The sequence below is a fragment of the Rattus rattus genome, unplaced genomic scaffold, assembly GCF_011064425.1.
Source record: "Rattus rattus isolate New Zealand unplaced genomic scaffold, Rrattus_CSIRO_v1 PGA_scaffold_81, whole genome shotgun sequence".
In the NCBI taxonomy this organism is placed as follows: Eukaryota; Metazoa; Chordata; class Mammalia; order Rodentia; family Muridae; genus Rattus; species Rattus rattus.
The window spans coordinates 135,971-153,178 of NW_022651198.1; the positions used below are offsets into that span (position 1 = coordinate 135,971).

At 54.2% G+C, this 17,208-nt stretch overlaps 2 protein-coding genes across 2 annotated transcripts; one reads left to right on the forward strand and one right to left on the reverse strand.

Annotated features, from left to right (window-relative positions):
- The first annotated feature begins 922 nt into the window (after positions 1-922).
- Positions 923-3,694, forward strand: Zdhhc12 (zinc finger DHHC-type palmitoyltransferase 12). The gene is made up of 5 exons (XM_032890624.1): positions 923-1,096; positions 2,039-2,175; positions 2,543-2,620; positions 2,800-2,966; positions 3,072-3,694. Exons 1-5 carry the CDS (start codon positions 997-999, stop codon positions 3,391-3,393), a joined length of 804 nt encoding a protein of 267 aa, XP_032746515.1. The 5' UTR covers positions 923-996; the 3' UTR covers positions 3,394-3,694.
- Pkn3 (protein kinase N3) lies at positions 3,626-16,792 on the reverse strand. The gene is given in 21 exon segments (XM_032890627.1): positions 3,626-4,111; positions 4,219-4,299; positions 4,458-4,565; positions 4,650-4,792; positions 5,571-5,647; positions 5,753-5,815; positions 7,176-7,352; positions 7,663-7,754; positions 7,906-7,969; positions 9,227-9,294; positions 9,394-9,764; positions 9,846-9,921; positions 11,440-11,583; positions 11,694-11,803; positions 11,881-12,027; positions 13,757-13,940; positions 14,103-14,230; positions 14,311-14,422; positions 14,857-15,002; positions 15,203-15,434; positions 16,405-16,792. Coding segments are annotated over 21 exon segments (2,751 nt in total). The 5' UTR covers positions 16,420-16,792; the 3' UTR covers positions 3,626-3,898.
- Positions 16,793-17,208: the final 416 nt, after the last annotated feature.

Below are 17,208 nucleotides of genomic sequence, written 5' to 3' on the forward strand. Positions count from 1 at the left end.
TCAAACTTTCTTGCCTCTACCTCCAGCTCGTTGAGATTATTGGCATCCACCACCATACCATATATACCATGCTGGGGACCTAACCCAGCGTTTAGTGCTTGTTAGACAAATATTCTATATCAATTGTGTTAATCCCCAGACTCTGTTTAGTAATCTCATTCTCATGGAATAGCCTGATTGGCCCTAACCCCCCCACCCCCACCCCCACCCGCTCTGGTCTTGGGAAGTCAGATGTCCAACAGGAAAAGGGATATCTATTTGACCAAAACAAACCGCCAAGAGCTTGAATACTGGGGATGGGGCTGGAAGAAGGTAATCAAGTGGAAGTCAGCTGAATGGGGGAGGTCCTAGGAACACAAGGAGAGAAAGTCAGTCTGGCTGGGCCGTGGTGGTAGCAGAGGAGACAGATACCTAGGAGGCCGTACTATCACCAACCCCATGGAAGGAGAAAATAGCTTAAAGAAGTTCAGTAACTTGCCTCGAAAGTCATGGGTCCTACAATTTATTTCTCCAAGCCGGGCCATGCGTTTCCAGACTACGCACCAGAGCCCTCCTCTTTCCCATCATCCTTATCAGAAAGCGAATAAGAGGCAAGTGTGTCATCAAGGCGCACCCTCGTGCAAGCCCGGCCCATCACCCTTTGGGAGCAAGCACCGCGTGGCCTCCGGGGAAAAAATCAAAGATAGGCACGTCTGCGCATGCGCGGGGAGGGGGCTTCCAATGCTTCCGCCTCCCGGGTTTTGCAAAGTTACCTGGCCCACCGGAGGCGGAGTTAGGGAGTTATGGGCTGTGCGCGCGCGGGCCCCGCCTTCAGCCTCCTCGGGCACCTGTTGGCCTGAGGGGCCGCTGGTGGCACCCAATAGACAGCCTCCCTGAGTCGCCCGTGCCCCGCCCCTAATGCAGAGCCACCAATCCCCGCGTTGCCGCAGCCCCGCTGCTCCGCGGCCCCACCTTCCGCGCGCTTCTTCCGGGTGGGCTCGGGCGGGGGCCGAGGCCATGGCTCTCTGGCCGCTGCTCAACTCTGGGATGCTGGTGCGAACTGGGCACACCGTGCTGACCTGGGGAATCACGCTGGTGCTCTTCCTGCACGACACCGGTGAGCCGGACACCGCGCCACCCCGAGCCCACCCGATCCCGCGTGTTTCCCCTCACGCGTGGGTCTCACCAGGTCCCCCTAATCCTCAGACACATTGAGATCTCCATTTCCATCTCCGCCAGTTCCTCAAGCGTCTTTCTCCATATGTCGGTCCAGGGGCCATCCTCTCTACCTGATTCCCAAGTTGGTCCCTAATTAATCCCAGTAATCTCCTGTCACCGACAGATCCATCATCCAAAGACCACCAGAGCCCATCAATCCGAGGACCGACTAGAGGCCCCATCTCCCCCGGCCCTGAGCACTATCTGTCCTTCCCAGAAACTGCCTCCCAACCTCTCCCTAAATAGGATTAAGAAATTGACTAGACTTAAGGATTTGGCTTTCTGGTCAGCTCCCCAAATCCTATGAAATGACTAAACTGCCCAAAAGAGCGCCACTATATCGGGGAGCAGGTCTCCCAACCCCTGGTTGCATCTCCTTTCCCCATCATTTCCTGCAGCAGTCCCCGACCTGGGTCTCCCTTCCAGAAGCAGCAGAGCCCACCACTGAGGCTTCCTTCCTCTGCAGCCGTCCTCCATTGCTTTTTGCCCTTTGTCCTCAGGCTCCCACACCAGGAGTCAGCCACCTTCAAAACCTCCTCTGCTCTCTTTCAACCAAGGGTTCTAGAGTTGTCTACACTCAGCTGTCTGGTGTCACCATGTCCCCTCACTTCTCAGCCCTCCCACCTCCCAGAATTGTCACATACTACTATGGGCTTAAACAGGCTGGGCCCTTCCTAGCCAGGGCTCCTGGCCCCACCCTCTTTGAGGACTGACTCTTCCCATGGGGAACCCCTTCTCCCCTTCCACACCCATCGGGCCTAGCCTCTCCATCCCCTCCAGCTACTTTCTCTCCCCCTCCCTTCTCCTTGCTATGGGCCTCACTGTCCTCTGGCCTCCCCAGAGCTGCGTCAATGGGAAGAGCAAGGGGAACTGTTCCTGCCCCTCACTTTCCTGCTCCTGGTGCTGGGCTCGCTGCTGCTCTATCTGGCTGTGTCACTCATGGACCCCGGCTATGTGACTACTCAGCCCCAGCCTCAGGTAACTCTGGACCGCAAGGTCCAAACACCTCCTCGGGTCAACAGGGAAGTGAGACCTCAGATCTATTGATGTTAACCCCTGAGCTGCGTACACTGAGGGGCATCCTGATGAAGCCTCTTGCCTATCCTATGGTTTTGCTCCTACAAGGATGACCTCACCAAGACCCGAGTGAGGACAGTTGTCTTGCAAAAGCCACCAAGTGTCCAGGATACTCCCATGTGCATGCTCCCTTCCACATGGGATGGGCCCCAAGTCCTGCACAACTGGAACCAAGTGAATCCTAAAAGAGATGCCCCCGGTATCATCTGCCTCTGAAGGAAGGAGACCCCCCCACGCCCCCTATCTCATACCCTTTTCTCATTTTCAGGAGGAGCCCAAGGAGGAACAGACAGCCATGGTTCCTCAGGCTATCCCACTTCGACGCTGCAGGTACTGCCTGGTGCTGGTAAGTGAGGCTCTTGTAGGGGGAACCAGGCCAAGTTAAGATTCCAGCCTTGGTGCCCTGGCACCTTCCCCTGCCTCCCCTGCAGGAATGCCTCCCACGTGTGGGACCTGACTATAGCCTTCAGCCCTCTCCCCAAAGGAGGGGCAGTGTTGAGCCTCAACTGCCCTCTGTACCCACAGCAGCCCCTGCGTGCCCGACACTGTCGTGAGTGCCGCCGCTGTGTTCGTCGCTATGATCACCACTGTCCCTGGATGGAGAACTGTGTGGGTGAGCGCAACCACCCGCTCTTTGTGGCCTACCTGGCACTGCAGCTGGTGGTTCTGCTGTGGGGCCTGTACCTGGCATGGTAGGTGTACCGAGGGGTGCGGGCAGCATGCACACAGTACTCGTAGAGCGAGGACTCCCCGGGATCCTGCATTCCCCGGCTCTAACTCTGCATACTGTCCTGTAGGTCTGGTCTCCAGTTCTTCCAGCCCTGGGGGCTGTGGCTCCGATCCACTGGGCTCCTGTTCACCACCTTCCTGCTACTCTCCTTCTTTGCATTAGTGGTTAGCCTGCTCCTGGCCTCGCACCTCTACCTGGTAGCCAGGAACACTACTACGTGGGAGTTTATATCCTCACACCGAATCGCCTACCTCCGCCAGCGCACCAGCAACCCCTTTGACCGAGGTCCGACTCGAAACCTGGCCCACTTTTTCTGTGGTTGGCCCTCTGGGCCCTGGGAGACCCTCTGGGCTGAGGAAGAGGAGGAAGGCAGCAGCCAGGTTGTCTAGGCTTGCTGGAGAGAAGGCTGTTACTGTGCCTAAAAGCCGGAGGCTGTGCCAGCTAGGGATCAGCCCAGTCAGCCTAAGGCCTCTACTCGTTCCTAGGGCTTCCAGCCCTCACCAGAGAAGCAGAAAGAACCCCCATGGCATCCCCCTAGAGGAAGACATAGAAGAAAAGGAAATAAGTTGGGGGAAGTGTGTTCAAAAAGAACCTAGACACCACCACAACCCCTGGCCTGGCTACCTCGAGTGTACAGTTTTATTAATTTAATACTCTATATGAAGTCAAGTATTAAAAAGAGAAACCAACCATGCTGCTGTGGGGTCTTTCCTGGTCTGGGGTCTACCAGGAAGCAGAAGAATAAGGAGAGGGGTTATAGCAGCGACACCGAGAAAAGCCTCGAACGGCAGCCCCACAGCCACTACCTGGAGTCTCACACTCATTAAATACTTTGGCCCAGGCACATGGATAAGTGGAGGCTTCCTACACTCCGGCAGAGGTGCCAGGAGACCCTCAGGACTCCAGGAGCCGCTCAGACACAAAGTCGAAGTCCCGGAAGGCAGCTTGTTGGCGAGCGGAGAGGGAACGGCAGGGGACTGGTGGGGTCAGGGTTGGAGGCAGGCTGGTGAACTCTCCCTCGAAGTAACGAAGGTCTGCAGGGCCACAGAGGGTAGGCACGAAGGGGGGCTGGACAGTGCGGGCAAGCAAGGCCTGCCAGTTGGTGGTCTGAAAAAGGTAGAGGAGGACAGGAATGTGGGGACCGCAGACCCCAGAGGCCACCCAGCCTCCCCACCTCACCAGGCAGTGGGGACTGCTGCATTCTAGCTACTTACCCTGAAGAATGGCTGAACCTTGATCTCCTCGGCGTCCCGCTCTCCTGCCCCTAGACGCTTCTCTGGGGACTTCTGGAGGAGCTGGTAGGAAGCAGGGCAGGAGGTGAACCTGAGGGCTTGCCACTCCAGATGCTGGCTGCCCTGTAGGTACCCACTTAAGCTATAGGGCCCCAAGGTGGAAGCAGGGTACACACAGGTCACGAGCAGGGCCCAGCCAAGCCCTGGACCTTGGGTCTCACCTTCTGAATGAGCTCGAGGCCTTGCGCTGACAGGAAGTGGGGACGTGGGACATCAGCGTTGACTATGCATTCAAACACCTCGTCTTCCGTGTCCCCTGGGAACGGACACTGGAGACTGGGGATCAGCAAGCTATGCAGGCCATCCCCCTGTCCCCACCCCAGAGGCCCCAGAAGCCCTGCCCTAGCACTTACCTCACCCACTAACATCTCATAGAGCAGCACACCCAGCCCCCACCAGTCCACAGCCCGAGTGTAAGCCTCCTGAGTCAGAACCTCAGGAGCCAGGAACTCTGGGGTACCACAGAAAGTGCTGGTCCGGTCACCAAAGCCAATTCCTGCAAACCAAACCAATATCCATGCCAGTGTCTGCCTGGGTGTCACTACAGGACCCAGGTTTGATTCCCAGCACCCACATGGTAGCCTGCAAATGTCTGTAACTCCAGTTTCAAGGTGTCTGAGGCCCGCTTCTGGCCTCCATGGGCACTAGACATACATCTGGTGCACAGACATACACGCTGCAAAACACCCGTACACATACAAAAAACAGTTTAGAAAAAGCAGGCCAGGGGTTGGGGATTTAGCTCGGGGGTAGGGGGCTTGCCCAGCAAGCGAAAGGCCCGGGGTTCTGAACCCCAGCCCCCGAAAAAAAAAAAAAAAAAAAAAAAAAAAGCAGGCCAGATGGAGGTGTGACTCCGTTGTAGAGCACTTGCCTAGCATATGTGAGACCATGGGTGGAAACCCAGCAATGGAATACACATATATAATATATACATATACATGTGTATATATGTCTATACACACGTGTATGATATATACCACACATACACACATTTGTCAACTGGTGCCAGCCTCTGTGACACCCAATAACAAGATCTGCCGGGTCCCTGAGACTTTCTGGGCCAAGGTCATTGTTGTTTCTGAGGAACTCATGTGCCAAGGACATAAAAGACAGAACAAACGCCTTCTTCAGTCCTAATCATAGCTTCTCTGGCCAAATACAAATTTAGGGTATTCTCAGCCGTTCCCCTAAACGGACTGAAGGCCAGGGATGGACACCCCTGAATGGGGAGATTTCTGGCGGGCCTGGGTGTGATTCCAGGACAGGGAGCCCACCTTCTTTGCATAGTCCAAAGTCTGCAATCTTGAGGAAGCCCTGGGCATCCAGGAGTAGATTATCCAATTTCAGATCCCTGGTAGCGGAGAGGTGAAGACCAAAGGGGCTGAGAAGGCCTGGGGCACAGCCACAGCACGGGGAAGCCCCCAGGCCCACCCTGCACCTCTCGGGCAAAGGCTACCTGTAAATGATCCTCTTCTCATGTAGGAACTGCAGCCCCAAGACCACACAGGCCAGGTAGAAGCTGAGGGAGGGGCAGGGAGAATTCAGGCCTGGCACTGGGAGTCCCGGCCAGACTTGGGCAATGCAGGAGTCTCAGCAAAGTAATGTGGACAGCACTGGAAGGGCCCAAAGTACTCCAGTGGTGCTATGTAGGAATGACCTGTCCTTGCTCAACTATGGCAGAGCTACTGGGTCTAGTATCTCCAGCTACTTGGGAGACTGAGACAGGAGGATAGCAAATTTGAGGCCAGACTGGCCTATATAGTGGAACCTTTTCTTTCAAAAAAGCAAACAAAAAGCCTGATGGTGGTGGTGGTGGTGGTGGTGGTGGTGGTGGTGGTGGTGGTGGTGGTGGTGGTGGTGGTGAGCGTGGTCGTGGTGGTGACAGTGATGACACACACCTTTAACCCCAGCACTCAAGAGGCAAAAGCAGGCAGATCTCTGAGTTTGAGGCCAGCCTGGTCTATAAAGCAAGTTCTAGGACAGCCAGAGCTACACAGAAAAGCCGTCTCAAAGAAAACCATAACACAAACAAACAGAAGGGAACATAAAGGGCTGGAGGTGTAGCTCTGTTGTAGAGCACGGCACACACTAAACCCTTGGTTCAAAGCTCCTCTGTGGGACAATCATAATTTGACTCAGGTCAGGATCTGAGAGGCCGGAGAGATGGCCTAGCCTTTAAGAGGAAGTACTAGGGGCTGGAGAGATGGCTCAGGGGTTAAGAGCACTGACTGCTCTTCCAGAGGTCCTGAGTTCAAATCCCAGCAACCACATGGTGGCTCACAACCATCTGTAATGAGATCTGATTCCCTCTTCTGGCACGTCTAAGGACAGCTACGGTGTACTCATCTATAATAAATAAATCTTTAAAAAAAAAAAAAAAAAGAGGAAGTACTACTCTCCCAATACCCACAACTAGACAAGATCTCCAATACCAGGTAGTTCTGGACAACTGACCACTCCGGCTTCAGGAGATCTGGCGCCCTCTTTTGGCTGCCGAGGGCTCCTGCACTCAGCTGCAGGTGGCCATGCACAGCCACACCTACATGCAGTCAAGTGAGGATCTGAGATCTGACTCAGGGTCGCTCGCACACTAGGGTGAGAGCTGATGTTCCGGGCCAGACTGTTGTCAGCAGAGCGGCAAGTGGAGCTGGGTAGGCAGACCCTGGTGCCATCCTGTGGTCCACAATTAGCAAGCATGACTCCCATCTCTGCAACAACCTTTCTGAGTTCTGATGACAGATTCCATCCATCCACAGCTATGCAAATGAAGTCCTCGTATGCTGTAGGGTCCCACCAAGACTCCTCCAATCCTATGCTGTTTTTCTGCTGGGTACTCCCCTACCCCAAAGGTGCAAGCACCAAGTAACCACAGAACCCACCAGGCCTGGGGCTCAGGAAAGACATCCTCGTGGATCTGCATCATGAGGTCTCCTCCGGGCAGAAACTCAGTAACAAAGCAGGCGTGGCTGGAGGTCTGGATGCAGGCAAGGAGAGAGAGCAAGAACGGATGCCCTGTACGACCTACAGTCTCCAGGATCCGCTTCTCACAGTACAGGCTGCAAGGGAGGACATGGGAAGGAACCTGCATGGGCTGTGCCCTGACACCCATACAACCCCTCTGGCTGGCTGGGAACTCAAAGAGCTAAGGAGGCAAGTTGATGGTTCACACGTGGGGAAGGCTTCAAACCTGCCAAAGTACCACAGTCCTATTTATAGAAGAGCTACCTGAGGTGCTAAAAAGCAAGAGGGCTTGCCCAATGCCAAAAAGAGAACCTTAACCTGGCCCTTGGGATCGTGAGGTACTTTCTGGAGCCCAGGCTGGCCACCCCAGGCTTCCAAGATCCAGTAATTCTCAGTTATATACACCTGTCAATCTCATCCCGGCCTAGCACTTCCTGTTTCTTGAGTGCCTTGATAGCGTAGTATTTTCCCGTTCCTTTGTACTGGACCAGGAGGACCTAGGGACCAGAAAAAGTCAGATCCAGGTGAGAAAAACAGAGAGCCTACCTGCCCACACAGTGCTCCCCCCAATCCCAGCATCTCCAGTCAATGTGCTGACACGATGCTTGCCCATCCACTAACTCCACTACATCATCCTCAACTACCTACCTTCCCAAAGTGTCCCCGGCCCAGCACAGCCAAACATCGGAAGTCCTGAAGTCTGGGGGGGTTCCTGCAAGAGAGGAAGGGCCTAGGCTGTCCCCACATCTGGACTTAAAAGACCACATTTAGCACAGAAAGAAGACATTGAGAAAGCCAGTTTGTATACCCAAAGAGCTAGGGAGTGAGGTGTCAATCAGTATGTAAAGGAGTGGGGGTGCACACTTGTAATCCCAGCACCCAGACTGCAGAAGCAGGAGAATCACAAGTTCAACCTGCCTGGGTTACGCTGTAAGACCTTATTTTTAAAGAAGTCTAAGTCTCAGGCACTGAAATGGCTTAGATTCCATGCCCCGGAACACACTTTAGAAATGCAGGCCAAGCGGTGGTGGTGCACACTTTTAATCCCAGCACTCTAGAAGCAGAGGCAAGTGGATCTCTTGTGAGTTCAACGTCAGCCTGGGCTACATAGAGAGTTCCAGGACAGCTAGAGCTACACAGAGAAAGAAGGAGTAGGAGAAGGAGGAGGAGGGGAGAAGGAAGAGGGGGAGAAAGAAGAGAAAGAAGAAGGGGAGGAGGAGGAAGAGGAGGAGGACAAGGAGGATGAAGATGAGGAGGGGGAGAAAGAAGAGAAAGGAGGGAGAAGAGGGGAGGAGGAGGAGGGGGAGGAAGAACAAAGAAAGAGAAACAGGAAAATCCATACACAATGGCTGGCCCACATCCAGCCCCAACACTCCTACCACCATATTGGGAGGTGGAGATGGGAGACGTTGCTTGCCGTCCATGTATATGAGCAGCAAGTCCAGTAGTAGAAATAACGAAACCTGCTTCAGAAACAAAGCAGACAGAGAACCCACCTCCCAAAAACTTGTGCTTGGCTAGAGAGATGGCTCAAAGGTTAAGAGCACTGGCTGCTCTTCCAGAGGACCCAGGTTCGATTCCCAGCACCCACGTGGTGGCTCACAACTTCCAGAGGATCTGACTCCCTCATTCAGACATATATGCAGACAAAACACCAATGAACATAAACTAAAAAGGAGTCATTAAAAGTTGTGTTCTGGGGGTTAGGGATTTAGCTCAGTGGTAGAGCGCTTGCCTAGCAAGCGCAAGGCCCTGAGTTCGGTCCCCAGCTCCGAAAAAAAAAGAAAAGAAAAAAAAGAGTTGTGTTCTGACTTCAACATGGGTCTGTATGTACATGCAGGCACACACACATACACGCACACACACATTCTCTCGCATGCGCGCACACGCACATTTAATCTTAAAAAAAAAAAAACAAAAAAAAAAAAAAAACCCCAAAGTCTCTAAATGAATGGAAGCCAGTGAGTACCTGGTGGACAAGGCTGCCAGAGGAGGCGCTACTCCAGTTCTAGGGTCCATGTGGGGGCGCTTGGTACACTGTGAGGACAGATGGGTTCAGGACAGCGCAAAGTTACGGACCCTCTTTCCCTCCTAGCAGCCTCTGCTCCTGCTGCCCCGACCTCCAGAACCCCTTACAGGAGTCCCGGGGGCTGGTTCCTGCAGATAGAGGCGTGGGGGCTTGGGTGGAGGTTTCACGTCTTCTCCTGGGGGAGTCTTCACGGGCCGGAAGTTACTGTAAGAAGGAAATGTCTGAGCCCAGTCACATGGAGCAGGGAGGCGCATGACCATGCGGAAGGGCAGAGAGGGGGATAGAAGCCTCAGAGAGGCGCACACTCTGGCTCACCTGGGAGAAGCAGAATTGGAGGTCTCACAGGCCGCCGCCGAAGGGCACCCTTTAGGGGGACTGACTGTGCTCGGGGAGCTGCAGGGGGGTAGCAAGCTCATGATGAGGCGCCCCCAGGCCGTCATGCTGAGGTTCATCTGGGAAGCTCTTAGGAAATCCTGGCCTAGAGGAGGCAGACCAGGCTTAGTCCCAGCATCCCCAGGGGTCAGCCCAGCTCTCGTCACACAGTCTGAACCCTTCGTACCTCTCCGCTTAGAGAAAACGCGTCTCTGTCTCTGCAGCCGCGGCCTCCTTTCAATGACAGGCTCACAGAAGGTCACCTAAGGGGACAGGGACAGAGCTTAAGACCTGGAGGCTGGCCGCCTTTCACTCCGCAGGCTGACCCGCCTGACCCCAATCCTGACCATGGAGGTTGTCCTAGTTAGCATTAACTTTCCATACGACACATCTGAGAGGGGCTGTCTGGATTACAGGGCTTGTGGGTGTGTCTCAGGGGAGACTGTCTTGATGTTAACTGATGGAGGAGGGTCTAGCACACTGTGGGTGGCACCATCCCTACGCAGGCGGTACTGGGCTATATAAGAAAGCTAGCCAAACTAAGTTGTGAGGGAGGCAGAGGGCAAGCCAGCCAACAGGGTTCCTCCATGGTTTTTTTTTTTTTTTTTTTTTCTTTTTTTTTTTTTTTTTGGAGCTGGGGGGAACCCAGGGCCTTGCGCTTGCTAGGCAAGCAGCCTACCACTGAGCCCCAACCCCTCCTCCATGGTTTCTGCTTTGAGTTCCTGCTTATTAAATTTCTGCCACCACTCCCTTGGAGATAGATTGTCAACTGGACAATGGTGTAGCACAACATTTATCCCAGCATACGGGAGGCAGAGGCAGGTGGATCTCTGAGTTTGAGGCCAGCCTGGTCTCCACAGTGAGTTCCAGGACAGCCAGGGCTGCATAGAGAAACCCTGCCTCAGAAAAGAGGGTGGGGTGGGGTGAGGGGGCGGCTTTAAATCTGTAAGTGGAAATGACCCCTTCCCTGCCTTTGGTTGCCTCCACTGGTGTTTTATCGTAACGGTGAGGTGAAGCTAGTATGAAGCAGAACTCAGAGGACCCAGACGTGATGCCGCATCCTCATTGGTGCCAATGGAGAAACTGAGGCCCAGAGGAGACACACTTACGTATCCAAGACGACATAAGAGGCAGGACAAACTCAGGGTAGAGATGTGAGCCTCCCTGTGGGCCTGTTTGTGGATCTGTCTCCATCCCTCAAGTCCCACATTACATTGGTTACCAGTTTTTATCACACTCACACACACTCACACACACACACACACACACAGACACACATACACAGACACACACACACACACACACACACACACACACACAGACAGACACACACACACACACACACACACACACACACATACAGACACACACACACACACATAACACAGACACACACACAACACAGACACACGGACACATACACAGACACAGACACAGACACACACACACACACACACACACACGTGTGTGTGTGTGTGCTCACCAATGTAGGCAATGTTGACACTACACTGGGTGGTTTCTGCCCTTCCACCTTATTTTCTGAGACAGGATTTCTCACTAAGCCTGGAACTCACCGTTTCTTTCAGACTGGCTGGCCAGCGAGTCTAGGGAATCCACCTGACTAGGGAATCCATACCGCGAAGTTACAGACACACGATCCCATACATGGTTTTTACCCAGATGCTGGCCACAATAAACACACTTTACCCACCGAGCCATCACCCCAACCCAAAATGTCAGTCCTAAAGACCTCATATCAGAGGTCAGGGGTCAGTAGAAACCTGGGCAAAGAGCCGTCCCTGCGGCACCAGACTGAGAGAAAGCTGGTGACAGGCATTGTCAAGGAAGTCCTCAAGCTTCAGGAATGCCACACCACACAACTGTCGCCAGTCCCGCCAGTGAACCCCGATCTCCAGCTCACGAGCCTATGTGGAAAAGACCAGGCTGAGGAATGGGGTTTGGTGTCAGCTCTCACCTGAGTGTCCCTTGTCCCTGTACCCCCAGCTAACCCTAACCCCACAAAGGCCAGCCTTACTCGGTCCAAGGAGATGCTAAAAGCCTGGTCCCAGGATTTCTCAGCCACCAATCCCCATCCTGTCTGGCCCACAACACGATTGTCAACCTTCAACACAGCCAGTACTTCACCTGCAGTGCCAAGGCTTAGGTTCAGGACATGTCAGAGCAGGGGCCCCACCACCTCCCACAGCTCCTCCTTTACTCACTGGCCAGTTCGCCTCCACCACGCTGCTGCCTGGACCTGGTTCGGAGCCAGCCCTCAGAAGGGCTAGCTGCCAGGACAGCCATGGGAGACCGTCCGGGCACAGTTGCCAGCAGTTCTTTGCAGCCCAGGAGGCGAACCTGCAGTGTCCCTGGTTGGGAGTCAGGAGAGCACTCTGTCAGGAGCCGCTACCAATGGGAACCCCAGAGGGACACCACCTCCTCTAGGAGGGTTAGAGTTAGAAGTTGCTGAACTAAACCCTATCTACCACACTTGGTAACTATCCAGCACCCCGAGTAGCCATACTAGCTCTCCTTCCTGGTGCCTGAACAGTGGCAGAATACAGCAATAATGTAAGAACAGGACTTCCCCAAGAGCTTCGCAGAGCCACAGGATGAGGGACACTGCTACCTTGAGCTTGGGGCCTGGAGGGCACCATGGCCTCAAGTGCACGGCGGCAGCAGGCGCACAAACCTGTGGCCATGGGCAGCCGTCTGGCTGCCTGCCCTATTCCTTCCCACCTGATCAGCAAGGGAGAGTCCTGAATGGGGACAAAACATGTTTTGCCTAAGATCACTGAGAGTTTTATCTCAAAGGGTAGAGGGCGAGAGGAGGAAGTAGCAGGCACCCAGGAGCTCCTGAAGACAGAAACTGGGTCTGGGGATGCCACTTTGGTAGGCTGGGCCAGGAGATAATACTTGGAGACCTTTCAGAAATACCAAGGCTGGTATTCAGGCAAAATACTCATCTTAGGAAATGGAGGTTCAGCCACAGACTAGGATATGGTTTTGCTTTTGTTTTAAAGACAGGATCTTGCTAGCCCAAGTTAGCCTCAAACTCACTACGTAGCTAAAGACGCCCTTGAACTCCTGATCCTCCTGCCTTGCTCCCCAGGGGGTTGGCTTATAGGTGTGCGCTACCATATATGGTGTTGGGGACTGAACGCAGGACCCCATACACAGTAAGCAAGAACTTTACCAACTGCTTCCCATGGCCGATCTCTAGTCTCAAACTTTGCCTTTAAACAAGAGGCTCCTTTTGTCTTCCCCTACTTGCTGGCTTGACATAAGCACGCCCATGAGAACTCCAAGGCCAAGCTCACACTCCTCCCCACCCTCCACCTCCCGTTCTGAGCCCTCCTTGATTATCCAAGGTTAGGTAAAGCCCACACAGGACAGACTCTGTTAGTCTGTCTATTGTGTTCTGCAGCGGCTGCAGCAGGGTCTAGCCTGCTCACATGATTTGTTGACCGCCAGTCAGCTGCTGATACAAGGAGACAGATCTCAGGGAGATCTTTCTGGCTTCTGAAAGAACTTTCTGGCTGGGTGCTGGTGGCACACGCCTTTAATCCCAGCACCCTGGAGGTAGAGGCAGGTATGTCTCTGAGTTCGAGACCAGCCAGGGCAACAAAATACTTACAGGTAGCCCAAGCTGCCCAGGCCCCAGGCTGCCAGGGGAGTGGGATGATTGTCGATGTATTCCCTAATTACGGCCACACATTTAAATGCCATCCATGTTGGTCAAGCTCTGACTGTGTTCACGGCTGAAGTGTCAGAAGTTACTGGATTTACAAAGCTATCCTATGGGTCAGGAGAGCACTTCTTTTCTTTGTTTACTCTCTGGCTGGCCTGGAACTCACTCTGTAAACCAGGCTAGAACTCACAGTCATCCCCCTGCACGCTGGAATTAAAGGCCTGCACCACCATGCTGGGCCACTACTATCTATCGTTTCTATGTTACAGATGGATAAACCGAGAATCAGAGTGGGAATGTGACCACAAGGTCACACAAACAGGACTGAACTCTTTCCTAAAGTGCTTCAGAATCCTCTCCAAAAGGAAAGGGGCCCTCTGAAGTTACAGGGAATCCTTGCTACCTACCTGTCAGGGCAATGGGTTTCACAAGTGTCCCCAAAGGCTGGGGGTTCCCAAGCATGGCCATCCGCAGTTCTCGGGTCACCCTGCTGCGAAGAGAGTGGGTGGGAGGCAACCTCTCCAGTAACAATTCCAGGGCCAGCCGTAGGAGGTCCAGCTTCTGGGAGGATTCCTGGAGCTGGGCCTGAGCCTACAGAGGAGACATAAACAGCAGGTATGGGTTAATGGGCTCAGGCTGCACCTCCTCATGGGTCTTCACTGCTACCCAACACAGGCAGGAAGCCCTTGGTGCAGGCACCAGGGAGACAAGCAGTCTGCAGAGAAAGCAATGAGGCAGAGGACAGGGCCTGACCTCGGCCAGTGCCTTGCGGTCCTGCATTCTCTGGCCACCAAGCAGCTTCACCACATTCTTGGCACCTGCAGCCACAGCAGCCTCTATTCGCAGTCGGTGCTGCAACTCCTCTGCCAGCAAGTCAGGGCCTGCAGGGTGGGGGGTGTGGGGGGGGAGACCCTTAGCCTTGACCATTGGGTGCTACCCTCCCTGCTTTGAGAGGCCTCACCTGGCTCTGGAGACCCACTGGCCTCCAGACCGCTTATCTTCATTCGGAGTAGGGCCACCTTCAGCTGACTGTCCTTTAACATCTGCTGGGCAGCTGCCAGGAGCTTCCTCTCCTAAGGGATGTGACACTCGCCCCATCAGGTGGGGGTTATGGCAGACCACCAGGGACTGGGTGGGGCTGAGTCCTTGTTAGAGACCAAGGTTCAAACTCCTACAAGGAAGATACTACAGGCAAGCCTCCCTTATTGAACTATGTAATAGGGGTGGAAAATGGCGGGGTGAGCAAGGCATTCTGTCAGATGGAGCGCAGAAGATGCTGGGATCTGGGCCGGCAGCTGGCTGGACCTTCTGTTTGTCTTCTGTTGAGCATAGCTGACAGAGTGGACCAGAGCCTTGCCTCACCCGCCCAACTGTGCTTCTAGCATTGGCTGAAGAGTTAGGGCTGAGTAGCATCTCCCTGTTGGCACGGGGCCTGGCTTTGTACTCCATAGACCTGAGAGCTAAGTCTCTCCCATCAGAGAGATGAGAAGCCAGGCCCAGCACTTACCTTGGGGGTGCCGCTGGCACACGTGTGAATCATGTTCTCAGCCCCCTGTTTCACCTTCAGCTCTACCTGCAGCTGCCTATGTAAGGCCTCCAGGAGCCGAGCCCTCGACTGCTCTGCCCGTGGCTGGGGTCCTGAGGTCACTGGCTCTGCAACAGAAGGTAGGGGATGCGTGATCCCACCTTAGAGTTCAGACCTCTGTGAAAGCAGTGTTTTCTTCATGTCCATATAGGCAACATAGAAGATACAGGGTGGTCAGGGGCTCTGGTCCAGTGGTCAGAGCCAAGGCCAGGATCAGGGTGTTCCTGCGCCTCCTGGTCCCTGGGGTCTGTTCAGACTCTTCACTCACCGTGGGCTGAGGCTGGCAGCAAAACTTGGGCATGCAGCTCCCGAAGCTCGCCGTGCAGCTGCTCCAGGCGGCAGTTGGAGGCCCGGAGCAGCTGCTGCACGTGGCCCAGGTGGCGTCGGTCTGTGGCCACACGACGCATGTTCTCCATGCCCTCCTTGATCTTCAACTCCTTCTGGATAGCTCGACGGATCATCTCTTTCTCATCCTCGGGGGCTCTCTGGCCAGTCCTAGGCTGCAAAGGGCAGGGAAGTCTTAGCACAGCCGGCTGCACAGACACAGTAGGCAGAGCTCCTGGGTGCCTTAGAACTCTGCCTTGTCTGTGTTTAGCTCCTGTCTCCCTTTCAAAGAAGGGAGAGAGAAAACAGACCAGGTCCTCTTGCTGCCTTCTGGGTCCTGAGTTCTAGTGCTCTAACCACACACTGATTCCCTACTCCTCCGTAGCACAGCGATGCCACAGATCTCATGCTTAGCTCTGGTTCTCATTTCTTTTCTTTCTTTCTTTCTTTCTTTTTTTTTTTCCAGAGCTGGGGACCGAACCCAGGGCCTTGCGCTTGCTAGGCAAGCACTCTACCACTGAGCTAAATCCCCAACCCCTGGTTCTCATTTCATACAAGAGCAAAGAACGAAGAGAGGTTAGACGGCTTGCTCATACAGGCAATACACAGGAGTGACCCTGGATCGAAGGACCGTGTGACCCCATTTTCTCCCAGCCTGCCACACGGCTCTCCCTAGGTCTGAGAACCAAGTGGAACCTGGGAAGTAATACAGACAAAGAATTCACTCTAGGTCACATGCAGAAGGCAGCCAGTGCCCCAAAACACCAAAACTTATTATCTTCTGCCTTAGATGACGTGACAGACAGGTGTTGTAGCAGAGGTGCCAAGCAAGAACTAACAAGGTCTGGCAAGTCAACTCTGGAGGGAGATAAGAGACCCCAACAGGGGCTGGGGATTTAGCTCAGTGGTAGAGCACTTACCTAGGAAGCGCAAGGCCCTGGGTTGGGTCCCCAGCTCAAAAAAAAAAAAAAAAAAAAAAAAAAAAAAAAAAAAAAAAAAAAGAGAGACCCCAACAACGGTTCACCAGATTAGAGGCATGGAGAAGAAACCTCTCTCTCAGAGGCTGACCTCAGCCCAGGGCAACTCCCGATGACCCCCTTTCCCATCCCTAGGATCCTGGAAGCCACCCTATTTTATCCCTCTTACCTTTCTGTGTTCCATCTCCTAAGACCCATGAAAGAAGAATGGCTACTCAGTTTAGGGGCCCCCCAATCCCCCAGCCCCAGGCCTCAGCTAGGTTGGCTGGTCCTGCCTTAGCTGTCAGAGGGCAAGGGCGAGGCTCAGGAAATCCTTTGGCCGCCCCAAGCCAGAAGGCCAGAGCAAACAAAGCTCTCACAGAGCTGGGGGCCTGCTGGCCACCGGGGTCCTGAGTCACCTCGCTGCCGCTGCTGCAGGGCGGAGGCTCACAGGAAATCGGAAAATGTGTATAAGCTAGACAGGCCAAGAGGGATCTCCGGAGGAAGGGTACTGGGAGGGGGTGAGATCCAGTCTCACAGGCGGCCTAAACCACTGAGGTGCTCCAATCTACCGCACTTTACCCTCACCTCGTGTCCTGACTTGATACTCGGATGTTCTCTTCTACATAAACGTCTCACCCTCACCTCTAACTGTCATGGCGTAGAACAGTACCTCTCTCCCCCACTTAAGTGACACATCTAACCAGAACCTCTCCACATTGTGGACCCCTCTTTGGAGCCAAGAGTTTCTGCACAAAGCTGAGCCAAGTGCCTCTAGTGGCCAACTTGTTTTAGCCTGTGGGTGTGGTGTGTTGGGGACAACGCCCACTGCGCGCACAGTCTTGTCCGTCCTGTTCCCCCACCCCCCCCACCCCTGAGTTCTCTTGGAGGGCCGTATATCCCAACCTTTGAGCTCCTGGCAAATTCCCACCCGCCTGCAAGTCTCTAGAAGACCGAGTTTTAAGGAACTTGAGCCCTCTTCCCCCAACCCCCG